Source organism: Lepidochelys kempii, chromosome 20 (genome assembly GCF_965140265.1).
Source record: "Lepidochelys kempii isolate rLepKem1 chromosome 20, rLepKem1.hap2, whole genome shotgun sequence".
Classification (NCBI taxonomy): domain Eukaryota; kingdom Metazoa; phylum Chordata; order Testudines; family Cheloniidae; genus Lepidochelys; species Lepidochelys kempii.
Window position 1 is genome coordinate 8667466 of NC_133275.1, and position 27215 is coordinate 8694680.

General features: G+C 44.4%; 1 protein-coding gene across 21 annotated transcripts in view; it reads left to right on the forward strand.

Annotated features, from left to right (window-relative positions):
• BRD4 (bromodomain containing 4) overlaps nucleotides 1-27215 on the forward strand; it is a 228353-nt gene that overhangs the window by 150399 nt on the left and 50739 nt on the right. For 18 of the 21 annotated variants that reach the window (XM_073319258.1, XM_073319263.1, XM_073319261.1 and 15 more), the window contains 4 exons: nucleotides 2999-3282; nucleotides 4639-5004; nucleotides 6565-6645; nucleotides 7728-7856. In XM_073319258.1, coding sequence (XP_073175359.1) covers nucleotides 2999-3282; nucleotides 4639-5004; nucleotides 6565-6645; nucleotides 7728-7856 — 860 coding nt within the window. The remainder of the gene's footprint in view (nucleotides 1-2998; nucleotides 3283-4638; nucleotides 5005-6564; nucleotides 6646-7727; nucleotides 7857-27215) is intronic. The other 3 variants (XM_073319268.1, XM_073319269.1, XM_073319272.1) reach the window with 2 other exon arrangements.

Here is a 27215-nt window from a genome sequence, read left to right on the forward strand (position 1 = left end):
GAAACCCATCCTAGATTTATGAAAACTCAAATTTGTGAGAACACAATGTTTCAGAATGGTGACTCTAACCACAATAATTCTGACATTAGAGAAAGACTGGCTCTTGGCCCTCGACATCCATATTATCATTCATCTAACACTCAGAAGATTCCTGAGATTCACCCTAGGGAAACAGCATTTCCAATACAGAGTACTACCCTTTGGCCTTTCCACTGCCCCAAGAGTTTTTTTTTCGAGGTTCTCATTGTCATTGCAGCTCACCTCCACAGACAAGGAGTGATGATATTTCCATTCTTAGAAGACTGCCTGATAAGGGCCCCAGTGCATCAAGGAGCAATACACGCCACACAGAGCACGATAACCCTGTTCACAGACCTAGGGTTGCACATAAATGTACAAAAGTCCACACTGGTTCCTGTCTAAAGGTTGGAGCTCAGAGAAGCCTACCTTGCTTGTCTCATAGCAACAGCAGCGTTACCCCAACAACACTTCCTCACTCTAGTTGATCTAAGTTCAACTGTGATGAACAGCCCACAAACATCTGCCGGAACATGCTTACAACTGTTGGGGCACATGTTGGTGATAATGTTTGTTGTAAAACGTGCCAGACTCCACATGAGATGCTTACAGGCCTGGCTTTGACCAGTGTATATACAGCCCAGACACACTCTCAACAGATGCCTCACAGTGCCACACAGGGTAAAAGACTTGCTAACATGGTGGACACAACCACAAAACATCTGCTCAGGAGTTCCTTTCCAACAAAAAGCGCCAACCATGACAATCACGACAGACGTTTCCCCGGTTGGTGGGGGGGCACATCTACGCAACAATACGATCCAAGGCGACTTGTCCCCAGCGGAGCCTAGCCTGCACATAAACTTATTGGAGCTAAGGGCAGTCCAAAATGCATGCAAGTACTTTCTCCCTTTAATCAAGAACAATGCCATCAAGATCCTTATGGACAATATAGCATGCATGTTCTATATAAATTGCCAAGGGGATCATACTCCATATGTATCTGGATTTCCTAGCTTTTTAGTCTGAGGGTTTTGTGTTTCAGTGATGAAGCTACTGTAAATTGGCTTGCCAAGCTCTGCATCCAATAAGAAGAATGGTTTGGTTAGTGGTGGTTCTACTTGAGACATCTTAACTGTTACACAATGCCACACTTTTATGTTGGAATTGTAGCTATCATTTATAAGTGACTAAATTTGGCCACAGCTTTTTTCCTCAATAAATTGAGTCTGTGGACACATCCCTGCTTACTGAAGTCATGCACGTAGCCCTGCTTATGCTGCTGCATGTCCTGCTAAAGACTTTCCAGTGCCTTGTTGAAAGAGCAATACTGGGAAATGGCAGCCAAAATATAGATACAGTAGAACTTCAGAGTTCTGAACACCTCGGGAATGGAGGTGGTTCGGAACTCTGAACAAAGTATGTTGGTGGTTCTTTCAAAAGTTTACAAATGAACATTGAGTTAATACAGCTTTGAAACTTTATTATGCAGAAGAAAAATGCTGTTTTTAAATGAAAGAAACAGAGGAACAGTTTCCTTACCTTTTGTCAAATCTTTTTTTTTAAACTTTCCCTTTTTTAGTAGTTTACATTTAACACAAAGTGCTTTACTGTATTTGCCCTTTTTTGGTCTCTGCCACTGCCTGATTGGGTGCTTCCAATTCCAAATGGGGTGTGTGGGTGACTGGTGTGTTCATAACTCTGAGGTTCTACTGTATTTGCTGGCCTACACTGTGACCTCTTAATTTCAGGTTGCTAAACTAGTTAGAACTTCTGCAAGCTAAAAATCAGTCATTTTTTGCTCATGAGTAGGTTTTGTTAGTGATTGGGCAAATGGATGTTCCCAAAATAGTATGTAAGTTAAAATGTCAGGAAGTCCCTGTCTAGAATGATAGGTGCTCCTTTTCCTGGAATTTGCATATATAAAAATAGAACTGTTGCTAACAGACACAATGAAAAATATGTGATGTCTTCCAGGAGGGTACTCCTGTAATGCCTGCTGGCCTGCAGTGGGTGGGTATCTTTCTCAGAAGTACTGCCTCCTAGCAGTACTTCTGAGAAAGACATGAGATTAGTGTGCTGGCAAACCTCACCTTGCAAGCACTGTCAGAAGGAGGCAATGCTTCTGGTTGACACCAGGTATGGTACCAAGTATCAGAGGGGTAGCCATGTTAGTCTGTATCCACAAAAACAACGAGGAGTTCGGTGGGACCTCAAAGACTAATTATTTGGGCATAAGCTTTCGTGGGTAAAAAACCCAGAAGAAGTGGGTTTTTTACCCACGAAAGCTTATGCCCAGATAAATCTGTTAGTCTTTAAGGTGCCACCAAATATGGTGGAATTCCTCAATTACTTACAGGCATGACTTTCAAAATGCCTTTCCCATCCTTTAATGTGGAAACCCTATGTTCCCAGGTACCTGGCTTTTGCACAGATATCTGCCGTTCTTTTTGCATTTCACGTTAAAAGTTGCCTCATGGGAGTTCCTGCTAGCCAGCAAGACTGATGATCTTTCTCTGAGTATTGCAGATGTGTTGAGGTGACTGCTTATTTCCACTGAATAGCAACCCCTGTTGTTAATTGATGGGTATTGACTGATTTTGAAGGAAGTTCTGCCCACTGCAGTACCACAAGCCTGGTAATTGTGAAGTATAGTCATGCAAATGGCCAGAAAAAGATAAGCAGGCAGGGGAAGGAGAGTAGACTCTCTCACCCTTTCTCCCCAGGCTCTGACAGGGACCCCTTTTAGGGCAATGTGTCTTTTGACCTGATTCTACTTAAAATGGACTATGAAAAATTTGATTAGTATCTACCCTGAATTTGATTACTCAGGGAAGGATGTGCTAAAGTATTGTTACCCAAGCGCAACTATTTAAAAAATAATAATGATCGTTATGAAATATGCATATGTTGCCTGATCATAATGAGTAAGTTTGAAGCATTAAGTGTGGCCCTTCTTTATTCCTTCATTTTTTGACAGTTACACCCAAGCCAGGAGCATCTACGGTACAAAACGTAACTCAAGCATCATCCCCATCTCAGACGCAGGCCCCACAACAGAATCTTCAGTCTGTGCAAACAACTCATTCCTTTCCTTCTGTGACCCCTGACCTTATTGTCCAGACGCCAGTAATGACAGTGGTGCCTCCTCAACCACCTGCACCTCCTCCCCCTCCTCCCCCACCTCCTGTTCCCCCAACCCCCGCTCCCCAGCCCATTCAAGCACACCCACCTGTTATCCCAACAACTGCACAGCCTGTGAAGGTGAGTAAATAAGGACTCTGTGGAGTTAGTGAGTCAGGATTCTTTGTGTTCAATTTCCTCTCTAGAAGAGATGATTTTATTGGATGACTATTTTAAAACATTCACTGGGAAGTCCATTTCATCTTAGGGTTTAAAATTGCTTTACAGATTTTTACTGATTGAGGCACACAGAAGTGAAGGGTGGGATTTTCAAGAGCATTTAGGAGAGTTAGGCTCCTAACTCCTTATTTGCCTTTGAAAATCCCACCTGACTGACTTGTCCAAGGTCATCCAGCAGGTCAAGGGCAGAATCATAGAATGATGATTAGGGTCCAGGAGTTCTGATTCCCAGTCCTCTTCTTTAACACGAAGACTCTGCCTCACTTGTCCTTATCAATTAAAAGTAGAATCTGTTTTCCATAGATTGTTGACCATAGCAAAGTAATTGAGTAGAACAGTATTTGCCCATCAGAATTTCTACTAAACATTTAGCCAGTACCCTTGTGTACTGGGGTTAATAGTGTTGGGTTTTTTTAGGCTTTGCAAGGAAAAGAAAGCTATCTGGCTTGAAAAGCTATGTCACTGTGGCTAAGCTAGCCAAAAGTGACTAGTAATTTTGGGTGCCTCAATTTTTGGATGCGCAACAGAACATTATTTAAATTTACTCTTCAAAAAGAGCTGAGTCCCCACCCATTAAAATCAGGCTCCTTTATCGTCTCTCAAGTTGGGTACCCAGAATCACTAGTTGCTTTTGAAAATTTTGGCATACATCTTCAGCAGATCAGATCCTGCTAACTAATATTTCTTATTTTGAGTAATGCCTTTTATATCATTGCATCAGTAAGATTGCCACTTCCTTTCTCCTGAGACATGGTTCTGCTGTGGATGTCAGGTGCCACTTACAAAAGTTCTTGGCAGAGTTAGGTACCCAAGTTATATGAACCTTCAGTGGGAGTTGGTCACCTGATTGCCTTAGGTACTTTTGAAAATCCCATCCAGCAACTCAGCCAAAATAATCCAAGATCTGGACTTCTGTAAACACTACACAAGCTGTAGAAATGAATCCTAAGCGGTTTACTTGATGCTAACGTGGTTCTTAAGTAAAAGGTTTTGAATTCTCATTTAACCATCCTCTTGACCTTTGCTAATATAATAAAGATAATTTGTAGTTACGCATTTTCGAGAGGGCTCAGTACAAACTGCTTCCAGCATGCATATTTATAGAAAGCTTTTTAACTTTTTAGTTCCATCTCATCTGAGTATTTAGTGGTTAGACTTTAATATACAACCAGAGGTGGATCCTGTGAATACAATAGTAACAAAAGAGCACAAGACTAAATAAAATATTATAATGCTGTTGTATTTTTTGTTTTACAGACAAAAAAAGGAGTGAAGAGGAAAGCAGACACCACAACACCAACAACAATAGACCCAATTCACGAATCCTCCTCGCTGCCCACTGAACCCAAGTCTGCCAAGATGGGTCCACGAAGGGAAAGCAGCCGGCCAGTGAAACCTCCAAAGAAGGATGTTCCGGACTCTCAGCAGCATGTGGTAGAAAAGAGTAACAGTAACAAAGTGTCTGAGCAGTTAAAGTATTGCAGTGGCATCATCAAAGAGATGTTTGCCAAGAAGCATGCTGCCTACGCATGGCCCTTCTACAAACCTGTGGACGTGGAAGCACTGGGACTGCATGATTATTGTGATATCATTAAACATCCCATGGATCTGAGCACAATCAAAGTAAGCTCAGTTTCACATAGCCAAAAAAAAAAATAGACTGTGCAGGAGGAATAACTTCCCTGGGGAAATGCAGTCTGTTTTACATGCCAACTCATGTATGTGGGCATATGTGTGCAGCTGCACGCTTAACATGGTGTGTTGTAGATATCCACCAAAAAAGTGTGTGTTGCAAAAGAAAGGACTCTTCTCTGGGACTCTGTCTGAAATCAAATAACCATTCGCTCTGTGTAACCTGAGAATTCTGGTAGGTGGAGTCTCTGATCTGTCCATAGTGTGCTACTCTTTAAGTGACAGGTCCTGAAAAGAAGACAGTCCTCTTTCCAGAATGGGGCTTCAAAAAAAAAAAAAAAATTAAAAAAACTGCCTGTGCATTTTTTAAAAGTAAATGTCCTCTACTATGGCAGTCTACACTGAATACCCTTAGCCAAGATAATGGGCTCAATCAGTCAGTACAGGTTGCTGTAGTAGGGGAATTTTCTTTAAAACAAAAACAAACAAAAAAACACCACATTGGCTGTTCACCTTTAAAGGAAATGTTTCAGAGTAGCAGCCGTGTTAGTCTGTATTCGCAAAAAGAAAAGGAGTACTTGTGGCACTTTAGAGACTAACCAATTTATCTGAGCATAAGCTTTCGTGAGCTACAGCTCACTTCATCGGATGCATAAAGTGGAAAATGTAACCAATTTATCTGAGCAGACTGCATTTTCCACTTTATGCATCCGATGAAGTGAGCTGTAGCTCACGAAAGCTTATGCTCAGATAAATTGGTTAGTCTCTAAGATGCCACAAGTACTCCTTTTCTTTTAAAGGAAATGTTCTGCTTAATATAAAGGACCATGTTTCCAGAGCATCTAAATCAAAGCCTTCTGCTGAGAGGACACAACTAGCTCCCTCTCATGGAGTATTTGAGAGTTGCTTATCCAAGAGAAGTAATTGCAAAGCAGTCCATGTCTCTGCTGAAAATGTCAATTCATTGTTGGGAGCACTGTCATTTTATAACTTCTTCATGGATATATAGCTTTAAACTGCAGAATTCTTTGGTTGTATCAATATTCACGCAACTCAGGCTTCTTTTTTAAAATACGTTAAGCAGAAGAAAGAGACAAATTTCTCTCTCCCCCAAACCCATATTGAGATTACACTGGGAACTTGGCTTGTATGAAGTGAATGAAGGATTATTGTTTTTCCTTCAATTAAATAATTAAAACCTGTGCTGAAGATTGATCTGGTACCATTGCCCCTTTTTCTGAATATGTATAACAACTTTGAGCATTCTGTAGTATTCTCCAAATCTAACAAAAAAACCAGCTAGGAAGTTTTGGAAAACCACAAGTACAGAGAGGATCTGGATGTCTGAAGCATTGGTAATGGGATAACAAAGTTCTTTATTCCAGGTCACTGGTTGAAATTTAGTTCAAGTTGGTTGTGAGCAAAAATCATTGCCCATGACAACTGTTTTATGTTTATATGAAATGCATTGGTGGATCTTGTTCCAGTTGCTGATGGTCAGGTATCCACCTCTCAAAAAAACACCATCACTTTTGGCCTTGTTGTTGGCAGGCACAGCAGAGAGGCAAAGGATTGAATGAGCCATGGAGACAGAACTATCCTCACCTCTGGCTCCTTCAGACAAAAATTGAGGTATATAATGAGATGGTGTGGACAACTGTCTATAAATTGAGATCTGCACACATCAGGGCTTCACACCACTACATTCACTTAATAATAAAATGAAGTTGCTGTGCAGGGAGTTTATTTTAAGGCTTGTGTTTTTGTAATGGCAGATAGTCTCACTCTGGACTGACTTAAGCCTGCACAGTTCAACTGCTTTGTTTCTTTAATCAAGCTCTATCTTTTCCCCGGGGGTGGGGATAAGATTCATCCTTAGATCCTTGGGGGATTTATTCCCACACTACTCTCTCAAAAATCCTATGTTGCCACAGCCAGTTGGATGTGGTTCCCTGTGTCTGACAGAAAAATGCCAAGCATATTGCTTTCTTGAATGCTTCCAAGTTCCTGCTGACCTGAAGGAGGGACTGTCCTGTGGTCCCAATTCCTCAAACTGTCACTGCTATGCTGGACTGAGCCCACTTGTGCGATGTCTTTAACTGCTACTGACAGTTTGTGATTTCTCTTATAAGAAAGTGATACAAAGATTAAAAACTTGTTTGTTTAAAAAATCATTTCAGATGCGTGTGTGAAGTTTTAGCATATTATTGTTCAAACAAAACCTTGCACCATGATTGGTAATGATGGGGACCAGTAATCTAGTGAATTAGTTCCTTCATACTGTCCGTTGAATTGGTAGGCAGTGAAAGTGTCTGTCACATGTGGGCAGTCGTGTCCTCCCATGTAGCTTGCAGCTGCCCGTTATTATGGAGGGATGTTCTGTGAAGGAATACCAGCTTCGGCATACAATGTTCCATTTTGGTCTCAGCAGTTTAGCTGCATTGTATGCTATTTCTGTAGTCGTCTTTTGGATGCACCTCCATGTTATAGTTCAGGATGGCTGTAATCTGCTCCATTTTATGTAAATCACATGCAGATCTCAGGTTTCTGGCAAGTTTCCAAAGCAATGCTCCATTTGGCAAAGGTTAGATATAGATGGAGATTAGGTGGAAGCCCAGAACTCTATGGATGCCATAGATCCAAGATATTTCTTGTCCATTCAGTAAGTTGTTTTGTTTGCTCTGTTGATAGTGGAGTTTTGTTTTCCCTTCTAGTCTAAACTGGAGAACCGGGAATACAGAGATGCTCAGGAATTTGCAGCAGATGTCCGATTGATGTTTTCCAATTGTTACAAATACAACCCTGCTGATCATGAGGTGGTAGCTATGGCACGGAAACTGCAGGTAAAGAAACTGCTTTGTTAGAGTGCTTTTCTGTTTTGAACTCGTACCTGAAACTTTTTCATAATGGTCTAGCATAACCTACACCTTAAACTTTTAAAAGTAAAATAAATTGAAGTACAAAAATATACCAGAATGGTACACTAAATTTTTCAAAAGCAAATCTTCCACGTTGCAGTGTTAGCATGAACTGTAGTTGCTATGCCAGCTTGAACAGACTGAGCTGGTAACTTTTTTTTCTTTTTTGAGTAGTGTCCCTATAGGCACTCCACTTCAGGTGTGCATGCACCCCTTGCATCTTTGATTAGAGGTTTTCAGTAGCAGTGCCTGTTAAGCCCATGCATGAACTCCAGACATCCTTGTTCTCTGTCCCAACTATGAGTAGAGCTGTGTGGCAAGCCACCCACAGCCTGAGACAGTGTCTAGCATGCTTACTTCTAGTGTTGCTCGAAGTTTGCTTTAGGATCATCTAATTTTTAATTTAGTGGAATTATTCACTTCTACAAGTTATATTTTATAATGTCTTTGCTTCATTTGAGGTGAGCTTTTTTCAATGCTTCTCCTTCTCCCCACCTGAGGGGTTCCCTGTGGAGGTTTTTGCTTTGTCACCGGAGTATGCCAGGATCTCTGGGATTCAAGTAGTCTCACATCTCAGGAATCTGTCCCACTCAGTGTTGGACATTACCAGTACAATTACTGTCTGGGGTACATTCATATCCCTCAAAAGCACAATACCTACTCAACCTTTAAGATCAAAGCTAGAAAAAAACAGGAGATTAGATTCAAGCTTCTCTACGATGGAGCACTCCCATCTTCAGATCCAGGCCACGATACTCCCCTGTACATCAGCCTTTGCGTGAGCATAGTGCCTCATCAGCTTCTGCACCAGTTTTCCCCCCAACTTCTCAGGGAAAAATGTTGGAGGGTACCAAATAGGCACTTAAAAAGAGGAGTTCTAGTTCTCCTCATGAAGAGCCTATTTCAAAAAAAGCCCCAGTCTCTTCAGAAATTAACTGTCAGAGATCTCAGGTCCTGGACTGGATACTGCTGAGGCTCCAGGCTCCTGTAATACTGGGAGGTCTTCTAAGACTCCAAGCCCTTCAAAGAGCCACAGTAACAACCATACCTTGTTATCAAAGCTATACTCAGTACCACCTAAGCATAAATCCATCAGCAGAGACTCTAAATTCTCTGCTTCCAGAAGGGCTGTACTGACAGGCCATCCGGTGCTGCCTTCGGTTTCTAGACAAGTGATCCAGAGTCCCTTGGTACTTCCAAAGGAGTTGTCATCTTTGGTACCAATGACTTTTGCTAGACAGGACCCATCAAAGCAGGTCTCAACCTAGTACAGACTGTTGAACATCCCTCATTCTCAGCACAAATCCACCTGATAACACAGGAATTTAGCAAAAAGAAAAGGAGGACTTGTGGCACATTAGAGACTAACCAATTTATTGGAGCATAAGCTTTCGTGAGCTACAGCTCACTTCATCGGATGCATTCAGTGGAAAATACAGTGGGGAGATTTATATACACAGAACATGGAACAATGGGTGTTACCATACACATTGTAACGAGAGTGATCAGGTAAGGTGAGCTATTACCGGGCGGGGCGGGGCGGCTTTTGTACTGATAATCAAGGTGGGCCATTTCCAGCAGTTGACAAGAACGTCCGAGGAACAGCTGGGGGGGGAATAATTTTACTTTGTGTAATGACCCATCCACTCCCAGTCTTTATTCAAGCCTAAGTTAATTGTATCCAGCTTGCAAATTAATTCCAATTCAGCAGTCTCTCGTTGGAGTCTGTTTTTGAAGTTTTTTTTGTTGAAGAATTGCCACTTTTAGGTCTGTAATCGAGTGACTAAACAGATTGAAATGTTCTCCGACTGGTTTTTGAATGTTATAATTCTTGACGTCTGATTTGTGTCCAATAATGTCACTGCAAACCTGGTGGCTGAACTTTGTGACTTTGTCCTCACCCATAACTATTTCACATTTGGGGATAACGTATACCTTCAAATCAGCGGCACTACTATGGGTACCCGCATGGCCCCAGAGTATGCCAACGTTTTTATGGCTGACTTAGAACAACGCTTCCTCAGCTCTCGTCCCCTAATGCCCCTACTTTACTTACGGTATATTGATGACATCTTCATCATCTGGACCCGTGGAAAAGAAGCCCTTGAGGAATTCCACCATGATTTCAACAATTTCCATCCCACCATCAACCTCAGCCTGGACCAGTCCACACAAGAGATCCACTTCCTGGACACTACGGTGCTAATAAGCAATGGTCACATAAACACCACCCTATACCGGAAACCTACTGACCGCTGTTCCTACCTACATGCCTCCAGCTTTCATCCAGACCACACCACATGATCCATCGTCTACAGCCAAGCTCTACGATACAACTGCATTTGCTCCAACCCCTCAGACAGAGACAAACACCTACAAGATCTCTATCAAGCGTTCTTACAACTACAATACCCACCTGGGGAAGTGAAGAAACAGATTGACAGAGCCAGAAGAGTACCCAGAAGTCACCTACTACAGGACAGGCCCAACAAAGAAAACAACAGATCGCCACTAGCCATCACCTTCAGCCCCCAACTAAAACCTCTCCAACGCATCATCAAGGATCTACAACCTATCCTGTAGGACGACCCATCACTCTCACAGATCTTGGGAGACAGGCCAATCCTTGTCTACAGACAGCCCCCCAACCTGAAGCAAATGCTCACCAGCAACCACATACCATGCAACAGAACCACTAACCCAAGAACCTATACTTGCAACAAAGCCTGTTGCCAACTGTGTCCACATATCTGTTCAGGGGACACCATCATAGGGCCTAATCACATCAGCCACACTATCAGAGGCTCCTTCACCTGCACATCTACCAATGTGATATATGCCATCATGTGCCAGCAATGCCCCTCTGCTATGTACATTGGCCAAACCAGACAACCTCTATGTAAAAGAATAAATGGACACAAATCAGATGTCAAGAATTATAACATTCAAAAACCAGTCGGAGAAGACTTCAGTCTCTTTTAGGTCTGTAATCAAGTAACCAAAGTGACAGTTCTTCTACAAAAAAACTTCAAAAACAGACTCCAACGAGAGACTGCTGAATTGGAATTAATTTCCAAACTGGATACAATTAACTTAGGCTTGAATAAAGACTGGGAGTGGATGGGTCATTACACAAAGTAAAACTACCCCCTCCACCCCGCCGCTGTTCCTCGGGCATTCTTGTCAGCTGCTGGAAATGGCCCACCTTGGTTATCACTACAAAAGGTCCCCCCCTCTCCCCCACTGGTAGCTCACCTTACCTGATCACTCTCGTTACAGTGTGTATGGTAACACCCATTGTTTCATGTTCTCTGTGTATATAAATCTCCCCACTGTATTTTCCACTGAATGCATCCGATGAAGTGAGCTGTAGCTCACGAAAGCTTGTGCTCAAATAAATTTTAGTCTCTAAGGTGCCACAAGTCCTCCTTTTCTTTTTGCGGATACAGACTAACATGGCTGCTACTCTGAAACAGGAATTTAGGTATTCAAGAGACTTGTTTGTCTCAGAAGAGCCGAAGTCTCCCCTGTCAATGGGTACCGAGTGCCTGTTCATACTGATATCAACAGGGTCACCAGGATTAGATCTTTCCCTGGTGCCACCTGCTTCTCCAGTGCTTTCTGAGCAAAGCGGAGCTCATCCTGTAGACAATAATGAGGACCTCTTTTCATTTTCCTAAATCTTTGTGCAAGGACCTGACACCTTTACGGAAAGAGAGGATCTTGGGGCAAGACAAATCCGTGTCCCTTCTCATTGGTATGACCAGCATTGGATGCCATCTTCTGTGCTTAATGGCTCTTCTCAGTGGCCATATTGGAATCTTTGTGCCACCGATTAACGGTTTTCAAGAGCCTCGTGCCTTTCTCATGGTGACCACTGGGAAGACAGTTGCTTCCAACTGCCAGAACACATGCAGCTTGTACCTTTGTAACATAACATGCCAGGTTACATCTTTGCTGTGTCCAGGGATGGCTCAGGATAATTTATAGCCTGAACAAGCACAATCGACAGGTTTCAGAGTAACAGCCGTGTTAGTCTGTATTGGCAAAAAGAAAAGGAGTACTTGTGGCACCTTAGAGACTAACCAATTTATTTGAGCATAAGCTTTCGTGAGCTACAGCTCACTTCATCGGATGCATACTGTGGAAAGTACACAAGATCTTTTTATACACACACAGCATGAAAAAATGGGTGTTTACCACTACGAAAGGTTTTCTCTCCCCGCACCCCACTCTCCTGTTGGTAATAGCTTATCTAAAGTGATCACTCTCCTTACAATGTGTATGATAATCAAGGTGGGTCATTTCCAGCAAAAAAGAATAAATGGACACAAATCAGATGTCAAGAATTATAACATTCATAAACCAGTCGGAGAACACTTCAATCTCTCTGGTCACTCAATTTCTGATCTCAAAGTGACTATCCTTCAACAAAACTCCAACGAGAGACTGCTGAATTGGAATTAATTTGCAAATTAGATACAATTAACTTAGGCTTGAATAGAGACTGGGAATGGTTGAGTCATTATAAAAAGTAATCTATGTCCCCTTGTTCATTATTCCCCCCCCCCCCCCCCCCCCGTTCCTCAGACGTTCTTGTTAAACCCTGGATTTGTGCTGGAAATGGCCCACCTTGATTATCATACACGTTGTAAGGAGAGTGATCACTTTAGATAAGCTATTACCAACAGAAGAGTGGGTTTGTTGGGGCGGGGGGGAGAAAACCTGGATTTGTGCTGGAAATGGACCACCTTCATTATCATAGAATCATAGAATATCAGGGTTGGAAGGGACCTCAGGAGGTCATCTAGTCCAACCCCCTGCTCAAAAGCAGGACCCATACCCAATTAAATCATCCCAGCCAGGGCTTTGTCAAGCCTGACCTTAAAAACTTCAAAGGAAGGAGATTCCACCACCTCCCTAGGCAACGCATTCTAGTGTTTCACCACCCTCCTAGTGAAAAAGTTTTTCCTAATATCCAACCTAAACCTCCCCCACTGCAACTTGAGACCATTACTCCTTCTCCTGTCCTCGTCCACCACTGAGCATAGTCTAGAACCATCCTCTCTGGAACTACCTCTCAGGTAGTTGAAAGCAGCTATCAAATCCCCCCTCATTCTTCTCTTCTGCAGACTAAACAATCCCAGTTCCCTCAGCCTCTCCTCATAAGTCATGTGTTCCAGACCCCTAATCATTTTTGTTGCCCTTCGCTGGACTCTCTCCAATTTCTCCACATCCTTCTTGTAGTGTGGGGCCCAAAACTGGACACAGTACTCCAGATGAGGCCTCACCAATGTCGAATAGAGGGGAACGATCACGTCCCTCGATCTGCTCGCTATGCCCCTACTTATACATCCCAAAATGCCATTGGCCTTCTTGGCAACAAGGGCACACTGCTGGCTCATATCCAGCTTCTCGTCCACTGTCACCCCTAGGTCCTTTTCTGCAGAACTGCAGCCTAGCCATTCGGTCCCTAGTCTGTAACTGTGCATTGGGTTCTTCCGTCCTAAGTGCAGGACCCTGCACTTATCCTTATTGAACCTCATCAGATTTCTTTTGGCCCAATCCTCCAATTTGTCTAGGTCCCTCTGTATCCTATCCCTGCCCTCCAGCGTATCTACCACTCCTCCCAGTTTACTATCATCCGCAAATTTGCTGAGTGTGCAATCCACACCATCCTCCAGATCATTTATGAAGATCTTGAACAAAACCGACCCCTGGGGCACTCCACTTGACACCGGCTGCCAACTAGACATGGAGCCATTGATCACTACCCGTTGAGCCTGACAATCTAGCCAACTTTCTACCCACCTTATAGTGCATTCATCCAGCCCATACTTCCTTAACTTGCTGACAAGAATACTATGGGAGACCGTGTCAAAAGCTTTGCTAAAGTCAAGATACAATACATCCACTGCTTTCCCTTCATTCACAGAACCAGTAATCTCATCATAGAAGGCGATTAGATTAGTCAGGTATGACCTTCCCTTGGTGAATCCATGCTGACTGTTCCTGATCACTTTCCTCTCATGTAAGTGCTTCAGGATTGATTCTTTGAGGACCTGCTCCATGATTTTTCCGGGGACTGAAGTGAGGCTTACTGGCCTGTAGTTCCCAGGATCCTCCTTCTTCCCTTTTTTAAAGATTGGCACTACATTAGCCTTTTTCCAGTCATCCGGGACTTCCCCCGTTCGCCACGAGTTTTCAAAGATAAAAATCATACACGTTGTAAGGAGAGTGATCACTTTAGATAATCTATTACCAGCAGGAGAGTAGGATGGGGGGAGAGAAAACCTTTTGTAGTGATAAACACCCATTTTTTCATGGTTTGTGTGTATAAAAACATCTTCTGTATTTTCCACAGTATGCATCCGATGAAGTGAGCTGTAGCTTATGCTCAAATAAATTGGTTAGTCTCTAAGGTGCCACAAGTACTCCTTTTCTTTAAGCACAATCTGGTGTCTTTCCCCTGCTGAGTACTGGACTCACTCAGTAGGTGGAAGGAGCCATCCAATGTCTGTACAGAATTTTCTTTCATCCAGCCTCATATCACCGTAACATTAGATGCATCCATGATGGGGTGCAGGGGCACACTTAGGGACTCTCACCATTCAGGGCAAATTGTTTACCCAAGTCTCTCTTGTACACATGAACCTCCTGGAGCTGAGGGCAGATGGATTTGCCTTTGATTAATGGAATGAAATAGCTACAAAGTCATGACAGACAGCATAGCCAGCATGTTCTACATCAATTGTCAGGAGGGAAGGGGTGCAAGATCCCCCATTTCTCTGTGCTGTAGAAGCTATAGAACTGATGTATAACCAATCACGTCCTTATTTCAGTCTCGCCTTCCAGGGATATAAAACACCATGGCTGACAATCTCAGCTGTCACTTCTCCCTAGATAATGATTGGGAGCTGGACTTGTGGACCCATAATTGCATTTTTCTGACCCTGGAGTTTCCAGAGATGGACTTGTTTACTGCCCCCACCAACAGGAAGTACAAGAAATTCAACTCAAGAGGAGGGCTGGGTCCTCTCTTCCCAGCGGACTCCTTTCCTAATTCCTTGGACAAAGGCCCCTTCTCCATGCATATCCTCCCACAGCATTGATCTTGAGAGTGTTGAACAAGATCAGACAAGACAAACCCAGGGTCATTTTAGTTATCCCATAGTGACCAAGTCAAGCGTGGTACCCTTACCTGATTCGTGTTTGTCGTCTGTTACTGAGTCTTCTGTCATCTCCCCACTTGCTGTCTCAGGATTCCGGTTGGACTCTTCATCCCAACCTGGGAATTCTTCATCTCAGAGTTTGGTTCTTTGATGGTTCTTGGGGATAGCATCTTCCTGTTCTGCAGAGGTATAACAGTGATGTTAAACAGCAGAAAGATACCTTGTGAAACATTTGCCTTCAGAAATGTAAGAGATTTCACCAGTGTTGTTCTGGGCAGCAGTTTTTGCCTGTTCACTCTTCCCTCTTCGCTGTCCTTGACTACCTGTTGGAATTGAAAAAGTCAGGACTCTCCAGGGGTTCAGCAAAGCTCACATGGCAGCCATCATCACCTTCCAGTGCTGTGTAGAGGGATTCTCAATGTTTGCTCCCTCCAGGACAGCAAAATTCATTAAGAGGTTGAACCTTTTTCCATGGCATAGAGCTCACCTCTAAACAGAGGTGAAAGTAAGCTGGTACGCCCTGGTACGCCGTGCCGGCAAGAGCCAGTGCACCATACTGGGGCAGACTGGCTTCCCCAGAGGGTGATTTAAAGGGCCTGGGGCTCCCAGCAGTGGCTGGAGCCCCAGGCCCTTTAAATTGCCTTCAGAGCCCCGCTGCTGGAGCCCTGGGGCAGCGGCTGCAGGGCTCCGGCAGCTATTTAAAGGGCCTGGGGCTCCCCTGCTTCTACTGCCCAGGCCCTTTAAATAGCCACTGGAGCCCCGCCGCTGCTACTCCAGGGCTCCGGCAGCTATTTAAAGGACTGGGGCGGTAGAAGCTGGGGAGCCGTGGGCCCGTTAAATAGCCCCCGGAGCCCTGAGGTAACGGGGGCTCCAGGGGCTATTTAAAGGGCCGGGGCTCCAGAGCTGTCTCTGCAGCCCCGGTCCTTTAAATAGCCACTGGAGCCCCGCTGCTTCCCCAGGGCTCCGGCGGCTATTTAAAGGGCCAGGGCAGTAGAAGAGGGGAGCCCTGCGCCCTTTGAGAGCCCTGGGCTGCTGCTGCTACCCTGGTGGGGGGGCTGGCTCTGACCCCCTCAGCCCCGCCCCTTCCGGGGGTTAGAGCTGGCCCCAGAGTACCAGTAAGTCACTTGACTTACTTTCCCCCCGCCCCTAACTTGGTCCTTAATTGTCCCCTTTGAGCCAGTGGCTGCATGTTCCTATCTTCACCTGGCCATGAGAACTGCTTTCTTGGTGGCCGTCACTTCTGCCAAAAGAGTTGGCGAAAGGGGTTGATAATCGCAGACCGTCCCTTTACAGTATTCTTCAGGGAGAAAGTTTCATTATGACCTCATCATAGCCTTCTACCGAAGGTATATTTTGAATTCTGTATTAGCCATTAATATTCCTGGATATTCATCTTCCAGTCTTCTTCCCAAAACCACACCAGACCACTGAAAATTTTTCCCTCCACACATTGGATGTTAGAAGAGCGTTAGCCTTCTATCTGGACAGAACCAAACCATTTTGAAAGTCTCCCAGACTGTTTGTTTATAGACAGATCCAGAGGATCCACAGTCTCGACTCAAAACTCTCAAGGTGGATCTCTGGATGGTATTTCTTATTATGAGCCTGCCAACGTTCATCCTCCTTCTGAAGTGCCTAGCCCATTCTACTTGATCTCAGCATGCTTCTATAGCACTGCTGAAGGATATTCCAGTGGCTGAAATCTGTACAGTGGCAACCTGGTCTCCAAACACTAAGCTTTCATTCATGCTGCCAGATCAGATGCTGTATTTAACATTGCAGTTATAACTTCAGTGTTGGACTCAAATCCAAAGCTCCCTCCTGCTTCCAGGGATACTGCTCGGGAGTTACCTGAAATGGAGCACCCATAGGGACATTACTCAAAGGAGAGGTTACTCACCTTGTGCAGTAACTGCACGTCTTTGAGATGTGTCTCTATGGGTGCCCCACTACCCACCCTCCTTTCCCTCTGGTTCAAAGTTTTGTCTCATAGAATTTCACAGTGGAAAAGGAACTGGAGGTAGTTTGCCCGTGCAGCTCTAGATCTCAGTACAGGGCATGAGGCCATCAGGAGTGCTCGTGTGGGACAAATGGGCACTGCTGCCGAAACGCTGATCCAGACCTCATGGGAGGCATCTGAAGTTGAACACCCATAAGGAGGGTGGGGGGGAAATATCTTGAACTGTAGTTACTGCACAATGTGAGTAATCTCTCCTTGGTCTCTGTAACTGTGTACTTTGTTTACCATCCTTTAACTGAAGCGAAAACTTACTTTGCTTCCCATCTTATAAAGCCTCAGAAGCAAATAGCTTTATAAATAACTTCCTTGTACTCAGTACTCCTTGTTGCCATCACAGTAATCCTTTATCAAAATTCAGTAATCTTTTGCGTCAGAGCCTTTCATTAAAACGTGCAGCTCTCCACTCACTCATGCAGCATGTGGGCTTTTTAAAATAGCAGTGTAGCTTACAGAAGGGAAGTGTTTCACTCAATATGGAAACTTCAGTATTCCATAAAAATGTCTGTTTACATTCATATTCAGAGTAGCTGGAGTGACTCTCCTAGTTCCAATAGACTGTGCAGGAATAGTCAATTATCTTTCAGTAACTTCACACTCTTGCATAATAGCTTGAGCTCTGCCCCACAGTAACAGGAAGAAGATCCAGAATAAGAGCCCAAGTTTCTCATGGTGGTGTGCTCCCTTGTGCCATCTCATTTTGTACACTTAAAACACACACGTGCACTCTCTGCATTGGACATTTTGGCATGTAGTTTGTGCATATTGCTGGGCTTAGAACAGAATATTGAAGGCCTCCTATAACTATCATGAAAGCTACTCCATTGTGTTGCCCCTACACCATACTGTATTGGTATACTTGGATGTTCTGCTTAATCTAGCCTTTTCTGTGAAGACCAGATCCATCCAGACTGACGGCTTGTCAGGATGGCTTTTAAAAGTGAATTATGTTTGGCTGCGACTTACTTAACTTATGGTCTTGCTCCTGCATCTTCCTTCCCTTGGAGACGATTTTATATAGGAGAATTGTCAGGCACTTATTGATGTAAATGAAGGAAATGTAATGTGAACCAGAAACATGTAAAGTTTTCACTTTCCTTCCAAGAGGAGAAGAAATCTGAAAGCACTTTGCCCATTCATCAGGTGTTGAAGCATTTTGTAAGGGTTGGATTACAAACTATCTTTGAAAGTATGGTGTACGGGGCAATACCACCCACAGAAATTGTTGTCTTGTATGTAGGGAATTTTTCCTATATGCCATTTTTTAATGTCTGTTTCATATTCCTCATGTATCTCAATTCCTATCACTTTTGCTGCTGTGTGCTGCATTTACTCAAGCTATATATATGTCCTTCTGTTCCTGTGTGGCTTTGGATAAAGAATCCTGCACTGTAGCCCAAAGGAGCATTAGCTGTTTTGGCTGCACCATCACACTGTGTGTAACCTCTCAAGTTTCTTGTCAGTGCATCATAACTGTCTAGCTACAGCAATGCTCAAAGCCAGACTCTGAATTTCCATACTACTGAGTGATCTGCTTAGCATTTTACACAGCATGTTACAGTTTTTAAAAACATTGTTAAAATTGTTAAAAGGGGAAAGATATGTTTTAAGGAGGAACTGAGGGATTCACTACAGAGAGCCTGCAAGCATCAGTGATGCTGGTATATCTGGTAGGAAGCACTTGGCTAGTACAAGGAAATTTAAATTACAGCTCACCGTTCTAAACATCAGGGCTTCGGTATATGAGTGCTGTACCAGGCTGCAAGCTATTACTGCATAGAGATCACTATTTTCCTTCCTCCCTGCTTCCTATAGTAATTTATTTGAAATCCTGGCCTCCCAGTCTCAGCATTCTGGACATTTTCACATGAATTGTGTCTTCTAACTATGCTTAGGAGAATGAGACAAAATTCTGAATATGTGAAAAGTTAGATGCATGGAACTCCTCCTTTCAGACTTCGAAGTGATGTTAGGGATCCATGTTAGATCATCTCTATCAGATCCCTACCCAGTCTTCACTGTACAATACTGTATAGATGGATCCATCAATTACATGACAAGGTCTTGGGCCAATCTGAAGGTCAGTTTGTGCCCAGCCTTCAAGTGTAGCACTAGAAATGAGCAGTGTTAAGTCTGCTGACTGTCCTATTGTATAACAGAGGAGTGAGAGGCTGGTCTTTTTCCATTGAGTGCATGCAACTTTAGAATGGTCTTCCCTCTGATATGTACCAAAATATATCACTGACATCCTTCCAGGCAAGATTTTAAAATAGCTTCCTGCTTTGTTTGCATTTTTATGGGGGTTTATTTATTGCTGAATAGTAGGTTACAAGGGTTTCCTATGAAAATTCACCAACTTCTGGAAACTTATTAGTTTGGATTCTGGTTTTTTGGGACAGAGCACAATCCTTTGTTTTAAGTGAAGAAAAAATTGGTTGCTCCTCACTTGTCTGTAGGCTTTTTGGCTGGAGAACATTTTGAGCACTGTCAATTTGACTACTGTTCTACTTGGAGCAGGTTCACAAGGGCAAAAAATGTTGATAGGCTGGTGAACATAACTGTCTCATTCCACGCAAGGAAGTCTTCCATGTTTTTGTTTGTTTGTTTGCATTACTTTAGCACCAAGAAGCCTGAACTGAGATTGTGGAACCCATACTTACAGGAACCCATAAGAATTCTCGTCCATATCAGAGATAGTGGGATCAGTCCTGGGATCGGTCCCACCCTGTCTCCTGTATGGACCACTTGCGTCTTTGGGCAGCGTATCGGCAGCAATTTTCTAGACCTCTGGCTCCACTGCACCAGAAGACTAGAGTCAAACATTCTCCTCCACCAAACCCTCAACACCAGAAGACGTTTGAGGGACAGGAGGCTAGGGTGGACAACAATACTACCCCTCAAACCCCTGTTTAATCTTTGACTCTGGATGAGGTAGTCATGCTTCCATCACCATCAATGGTTGACCTTTTTTGCTGATTCCAGGATCTTGTGAAGAGGATGGTGGACACCCTCAAGTTACCTTTTGAGGAGGTTAAAGACTCACAATACAAGCTCCTGGACACTTTGCAGTCAGTGACACCCACCCAAGTTGCGTTACCCTATAATGAAGAGCTCATGGATCCAGCAAAGGCTGTGTGGCAAATTTCTGGCACTATACTGGCAACTTGTAAATGGACAGATAAAAAATATTGTTACCACAAAACTCAGGATTTTTGTTTTGCCATCCTCCAACTAATTCCCATGTGTTGAATGCAGTAAACAAGCCACGTAAACAGCATTATTCCAGGTCTACCTCTTATGACAAGGACCAGAAAAGGATAGACATTTTTGGGTGAAAGGCTTACTCATCTGAGACCCTTCAGTTTTGGATCACAAATTATAAGGCAGTCATGGCTAAGTATGACTTCACAAGAATTACAGCAAGTTTGCAACCTTTATTGAACATCTTCACAAGAGCATAGAGAGCACTTTCAGGCTATCCTTAAGGAGGGGCAGTTATTAGCCAGAGCCTCTCTCCCAGCATTCTTGGATGCTGCAGACACTGCCACTAGATCCATCTCGACAGCAGTTGTCACGCACAGGGTGTCATGGCTCCAGCTGTTGGGGTTCCTGAGAGAGGTACAAAATGCAGTTGAGGACCTCCTGTTTGACGATCAGAAGCTCTTCTCAGGAACTACAGACGAGTCCCCACACATGCTGAAGAACTCCGTGGCTACGCTGAGGTTTCTGGGTATATGTGCGCCTACAAAAAAGAGGGGGTTTAGTGGGTCTCAAACTGCCCAAAGATCACACCCAACGCAGTTCTCTGGATATCACAAAACTTGCTAGAAAGAGACTGAGATTCCGGAGGGGAAAAGCTTCCCACCTGCCTTCAGCAAGTACCCAGTCATCTTTGAAACAGCTATTTTGACAGGATGGTCAAGGGCTCAACTCCTCCCTCACCTCTAGTTTGGAAGCTGCGACCTTTTGCCCACCTCCACACTTTTGGAGACTGCCTTTCCCATTTCCAGCAGACACGTGTGTCATGGAGAATATAACATTGGGCTCCACCATCCACTTCGTCCCTTCCACTCTCCTTCCCCATCCTTTTCAGGGACCCCCTAACAAGACTATACTGAGCCAAGAAGTACACTCCTTCCTTTGTTTAGGTGTACCAGCCCCGACCTGGTGCAGCAGCAGTTAATCCTTTTCTTTGGGCTGAGGAGGCCATACCCCTTCAGCTCTGCTGGGCATGCTCCAGCTGGAGACAGGGTATAAAAGGAAGCAGAGCTGCTCAGTCTGGGCTGACCGCTGGCGAGGAAGGAAGTGCATTGCTGGCTCCTGTGTGAAGACCGCTTGCACTCCAGGATGCAGAGGCCAGACAAAGACCAAGAGAAACCCTGACCCCCAGGCTCAGGATGCCGCAGAGAGTGGAGAGACCGTGGGGACCCAGAGATGGCAAACTGCAGAGAATTGGGTAGGAAGTGACCCAGGGAAACTTGATGGGGAATTGGTTGTAGAACCAGAGGCTAGCTCAGCATGTTTCGGTAGGATCCCCGCTGACCTGGTGGCGGGCAATCCCACCACCAACAGGGCCCTGGGTTGGGACCCAGTGGAGAGGTCCCCCTACCCTGGCCATCACTCACCCCAGGGTGGTGGCCCAGCTCACCCATACGATTGACTCTGGCCACTAGGCCGTGCTGTTGACTCAGCCACAGGGCTGTAAAGCACCTCTCCCCTGCCCACAAAAGGTGACTGGATGTACCAGCCCTGCGACAAGGAGCAGTAGACCCCACAGTGGAGGGGGTTTTCCTCAAAGTATACTTTTGTGCCAAGTCTCAAAAAAGTTCCAGATGGTGGCTCTGGCAGCCCTAATCTCTTCTCTAAAGGCAGGAGATTGGTTTTCGGCCCTCGATCTACAGGTGGACTGTTTTCATCTAGAGATGCATCCTGCACACAGGATACCTGCGCTTCACCATGGTCCAGGATTGTTTTTAGTGCCGAGTACTTCTCTTCAGCCTTTCTTTGGCCCCAAAGGCATTCTTAAAGGCTTTAGCAGTAGTAGCTGCTCACCTTCGGTGAGAAGCAATTTTAGTCATTCGGTATCTTGATGACCGGTTAGTCAAGGGCTGATCTTACAAACTGGTACTAACTTCCACCCAGAGCCCCCTCTCTCCACCAGGAATTGGGTCTCCAGCTAAACGTTAAAAAGATATATATATCCACATTAGCCCCTGTACAGAGGGGCTAATAATTATCCACATTAGCCCCTGTACAGAGAATACAATTCATTGGGGCATATTTGGATTCGTTGGTAGCCAGGGACTTCTTTCCCACATACAGATTTGTAACTTTGTCAAATCTGGTTGGGACAAATCAAGGAAGTCTCTGTACTACAATAAGGAACTGTTTGCAGCTCCTGGGTCAGATAACAGTTTCCACCTTTGTGACCGAGCATGCAAGATTACACCTCTGCTGCTTTTAGGGCTGATTCAGAGGGACCTATTGGACAAACAGGTTAAGGTTCCCCTCCAGGTGAAGAACTCTCTGGATTGATGGAAAGATTAATGCAATGTCTATGTGGGTGTCCCTTTGATCAAACTTGCTCCAATAATAAGTGTGACGACGGATGCATCGCTGTTTGTTTAGAGATACTCCCATCCCTCACTCATAACTCAGGACAGGTAGTCACCTCAGTCCACTGGCTCTATATCAATTTGTTGGAACTCAAGGATTACCTACCTTGAGTTCCTGCCCTCATCAAGAGCAAAACAATCAGTCATGACACACAGTGTGGCTTGCATGTTTGATATCAACAACCGAAGAAGAAAGATTCCCTTTCCTGTGCGGTGAAGCTAGAAAGTTATGGAACTGGTATATAGCTGATCAGAGTCAGATCTCAGCCTTTTTGCCTTCCTTGGAGCCCAGAATGTCACAGCCAGTAGGCTCAGCAGGCGCTTCTGACAGGACTAAGAATGGGAGTTGGACTGTCAAATCAAGGTACCAGGCTTGGAGTCCAATTGAGCGGGCTCCGAGGTAGGACGAAGCGCAAGCTCCATGGGGAGGGTCCTTAAGCAGATATCCCGCTCCTTCTGAGTATGAGGTCGAAAGTTTTTGCAGATCCTGCACTTATCCTTTCTATGGGACTCCCCCAAACATTTTAAACCGCCCTCATGGGGGTCCCTAATGGGCGTCGGCTGGCTACACAATGAACATGGCTTAAAACCTGGGGAAAGGGGTATGCCCCGCTCCTTGGCCAAGTCCCAGCCAGAACTCTAACTCCTACACAACTACTCTAAAGCTTAACTTAAAGGTCTAACTAAGTACCTAGCAACTAACAACAAGGGAGACAGAACAATGGCCTGCAAGAACCGCTAATGCTTTTGCGATGCAAGACAAGGCGCTCCAACCAACCGTCATGGGCGGTAAGAAGGAGCTGAGAGCGCATAGGGTCGGCAGCGCCTAATATCCCGATGCATGAGCGTGGCACTCGAGGGCACTACAGCTGACCTTACAGATACCGCTAAGGCAAAAATCTCCCAACTGTGCACGTGGGTGCGCACACGCCTAGAATGGAATGGACATGAGCAACACATCTTGAAGAACAGCAGTTATGAAAAGGTAAGTAACTGTTTTTTATTTTTTTGTTGTTGGCTTGCTTGGAGATTCAATACAAATAATTTTAGCTAGGAAACTCCATGCAAAAAAGTACATTAAGGAAATACATTAAGAAAATATGCGAAGTTAAGCACTCGGAAGCCAGGAAATGCTAAAGTTAAGACTGAGTGTGTAAAATCTTGTAACACTGACTATTAATCTGTGTATAATAGAAAAAACAGACTTAATGAAAGCCATCTATATAGTATGCAAACAAACATAGTTCCTTGAGTGACTGCACATGTGCATTCCGCTCTTGGTGTTGGTGCACACGGCTATCAAAAACTTTTCCCCTCTATAGTACTCGCTTGGCAGCTTGAGCCCCCCCATTCACCATTACATGCAGTTCTTCTTTGAGTGCTTGCTCATCGATTCCAGTTAGGTGTGTGCTCACTGCGTGCACGGCTGTCGGAAAGTTTTCCCCTAGCAACACCCGTTGGGTTGGCTGTGGAGCCCCCTGGAGTGGCACCTTCATCGCGTTCAATATATACCCCAACCGACCCGGCGCCGCGTCGGTTCCTTCTTACCACCCATGAGGGTTGTTGGAACTGTGGGGTCTTGCTCTGCTTGCTCTCCATGCTTCCCAAGTCTTCAGATAGTATTTGTCAGGGCCGGCTCCAGGCACCAGCGTTCAAAGCAGGTGCTTGGGGCGGCAGTTAGAAAGGGGAGGCAGTGTTGCTGCAGCAGCGGCAATTCGGCGGCAGCTCCTCTGTTCCACTGGGCGCAGCGGCAAATCGGCGGCAGCTTCTCCCTTTTGCCATCACAAGCGGCTGTTTTTTTCACTGCTTGGGGTGGCAAAAACTGCAGAGCCAGCCCTGTTATTTGTTAATTTGGTTTATAGTTCTTATAAAAGGAAGCCCCCCCTCAGTTCCTTCTTATCGTCCATGATAGTCATTGGAACTCTGTTCTATATCAGAACAGTTCTGTGTCTCAGCCTTCGTGAACTGTGTGTGTATGTGTGTGTGTGTACACACATAGTCGAGTCCTTAGTATTATTAGCCGTGGCCAAATGAGCAGGGGAGTTGCTGGCATTAATGTTGGGACTTCCACAGATGATCTTCTTTAAGGACAAGGTTTACCTGCATTCTCATCTGAAGTTGGTCCCAAAGGTGGCTTCCCCTTTCCACATCAACCAGCCAATTTGTTTGCCAGTATTCCTCCTTGCTTATATGTGGTATTGGGTAGGAGAGCATTTACATATGTTGGACATAAGAGTCTTGCCATTTTACCTAGACAAACCAGTCACTTTCATAGATCCTCCCAGCTATTTGTAGCATTGGCAAATAGGGTAAGAGAATTTCTTCCTGGATTGCACCCTGCATATGCATGTGCAATGACTTTTTGGCTAATGTCACTCCACATAACAGTCACAGCTCGTTTGACGAGGTCACAGTCAGACTCAGCGATCTTTCTAACACAAGTCCCAGTTGCAGACATTTGTAGTGGCAGCTTGGTCCATGTGTCCATGATCCACATGCTGTGCTTAAGACTCCAAAGACAATGCTAGAGGGGAACAAATTGTTCTCCAATCTCTATTGAAATAGATTCCAATCCCACTTCCTGTCTTATGGCTTGTGAGTCTCCAAGAGTGGAATGAAAATGTGGAATCACTCGAAGAAGAAAAAAGGGTTACTAACCTTTTCCATAACTGCTCTTCTTAGAGATGTGTTGCATGTGTCCATTCCATGACATACACTCCTACCCCTCTTCATTGGAGTTATGGCAAGAAGGAACTGAGGGGGCTCAAGGCAGCTCTGCTCTTTATACCTGCACACAGTGACACACAGCAGCAGGAGTCGTTTGAGCCACCTAACAGGTACTGCTGAAGGAAAAAGTTTGATGGCCATGCACTGGGCGTACAGACTGCCAAAGCGAAATTGACATGTGCAACACATCTTGAACAGTAGTTATGGAACAGATTAATAACAGTTTTTCACACTAAGCCCTGCAACCCAATCTGAACCCAGCTACAAGCGTCAAGTCGGGGACAGTTGGGTTAGGCTTTCTGCTTGCCTGTGAGGTCAGCTTGTGGTGGTTACTTGTGACAGCAGCTGTGTGCCTTACTCCTGCCGTCTGCTACCATCTGCTGTTCTGTGTGTACGCTGCAGTGTGAGAGGTATTGTGATGCCTCGGCATACTCATTTTGCAGGGTATACACAGCAGAGCCTGGGTGATAGGACCAGAGCATGCAGCTGCCTCTGTGCCAACCCCACAGGCAGGAGGTAGCAGCAGTCGCAACTCAGATTCGGGGGAATGGAGTAGAAGGCTCAGGGTTGAAGTCAAGTCAAAAAATGACTTGACCATACTTGGGCGGAGCCTAAAAATTAGGCCTGAGCAGACCTCTGGTAACCAAGAATATTATGATTGATCATAGATAAGATTGTAAATTGCATGTTAAGACGTCTACATCATACTAAAAATGGAAAGTCAGTCTGTAACCACTGAGAATGTGTTAGAAATTGGTTCTTTCTGTGGCTCTGTGCTCAATAGTGTCCTGTTTTGATATGACTAGTTAACCCTTTGCCCATTTCTGATCACTATTTTGTGCTGTTCATAAAGATGTTTCCTTGTATTTGAATATGAATTAATGAATTTTTGTTAATAGGTTAACAATGTATTTTTGCCACTAGATGGTATCAGTGTCTTCAAAATCTGTGTCAACTTCAAGCTGCTTTTATTGGATTATTTTTTATGCCTGTTTTAGTTTTGATTATTTCTTGATCCAGTTGGCAATTGTAGTTTCCAGTTTCTGCGTTAACCTGCTGTGAAAATGTTGCTTTTCATTGTTAAACACCTCAGATGCAGAGGCAATTTGTTTGTGGAGGGAAGGTTGTATGATTAGTAAAGCGTGTGAAGCACTTCAGGGTAGTTAGAGCCTTGTCTGCACTAGGCTGTTTTTGCCAAAAAAAACTTGCCATTAACAGTGCTGGTTGTTAGGGTAGATAGGGCTTTAGATGGCGACCTATGATACGATTAATCAAAATTTGTATTACGGTAGTGCTTAAAGGTCAACAGATTGGGTCCCTAATGTGATAGGTGTCCACAGATAATAAATGTCAGTCCCTGCCCCCAAGAGCCTACAGTCTATCCCACTGCATCTTCTAGACCTTCTGTAAGCAAAGTTAGATGATACGGTAGTTAAAATGTAAATGCACACCTGGAGTTACGTGTGCACTAGTGCACTTTCTATTGCTACCAAGTTGAGAAGCTGAACCAGAGGTAGCAACAGTGAGAATATTTTGGCAAAAAATGTAATGTTTACAAAGTCTGTGGGAAGACAAATGGTGCTATCATTACTTTTTCATTTACAAAAAGCATATAGAGAAAAAAATCATACAGATACAAGTTCTTGAGGCTAAGACTGATGAGCGTTCAGAGATGGGTGCGACTGAATTAAAAGTGCAGGAAGGTTTCAAGAAGGGATTTCATTCAAGTCATAGTGACAGGTGTGGTACAAGA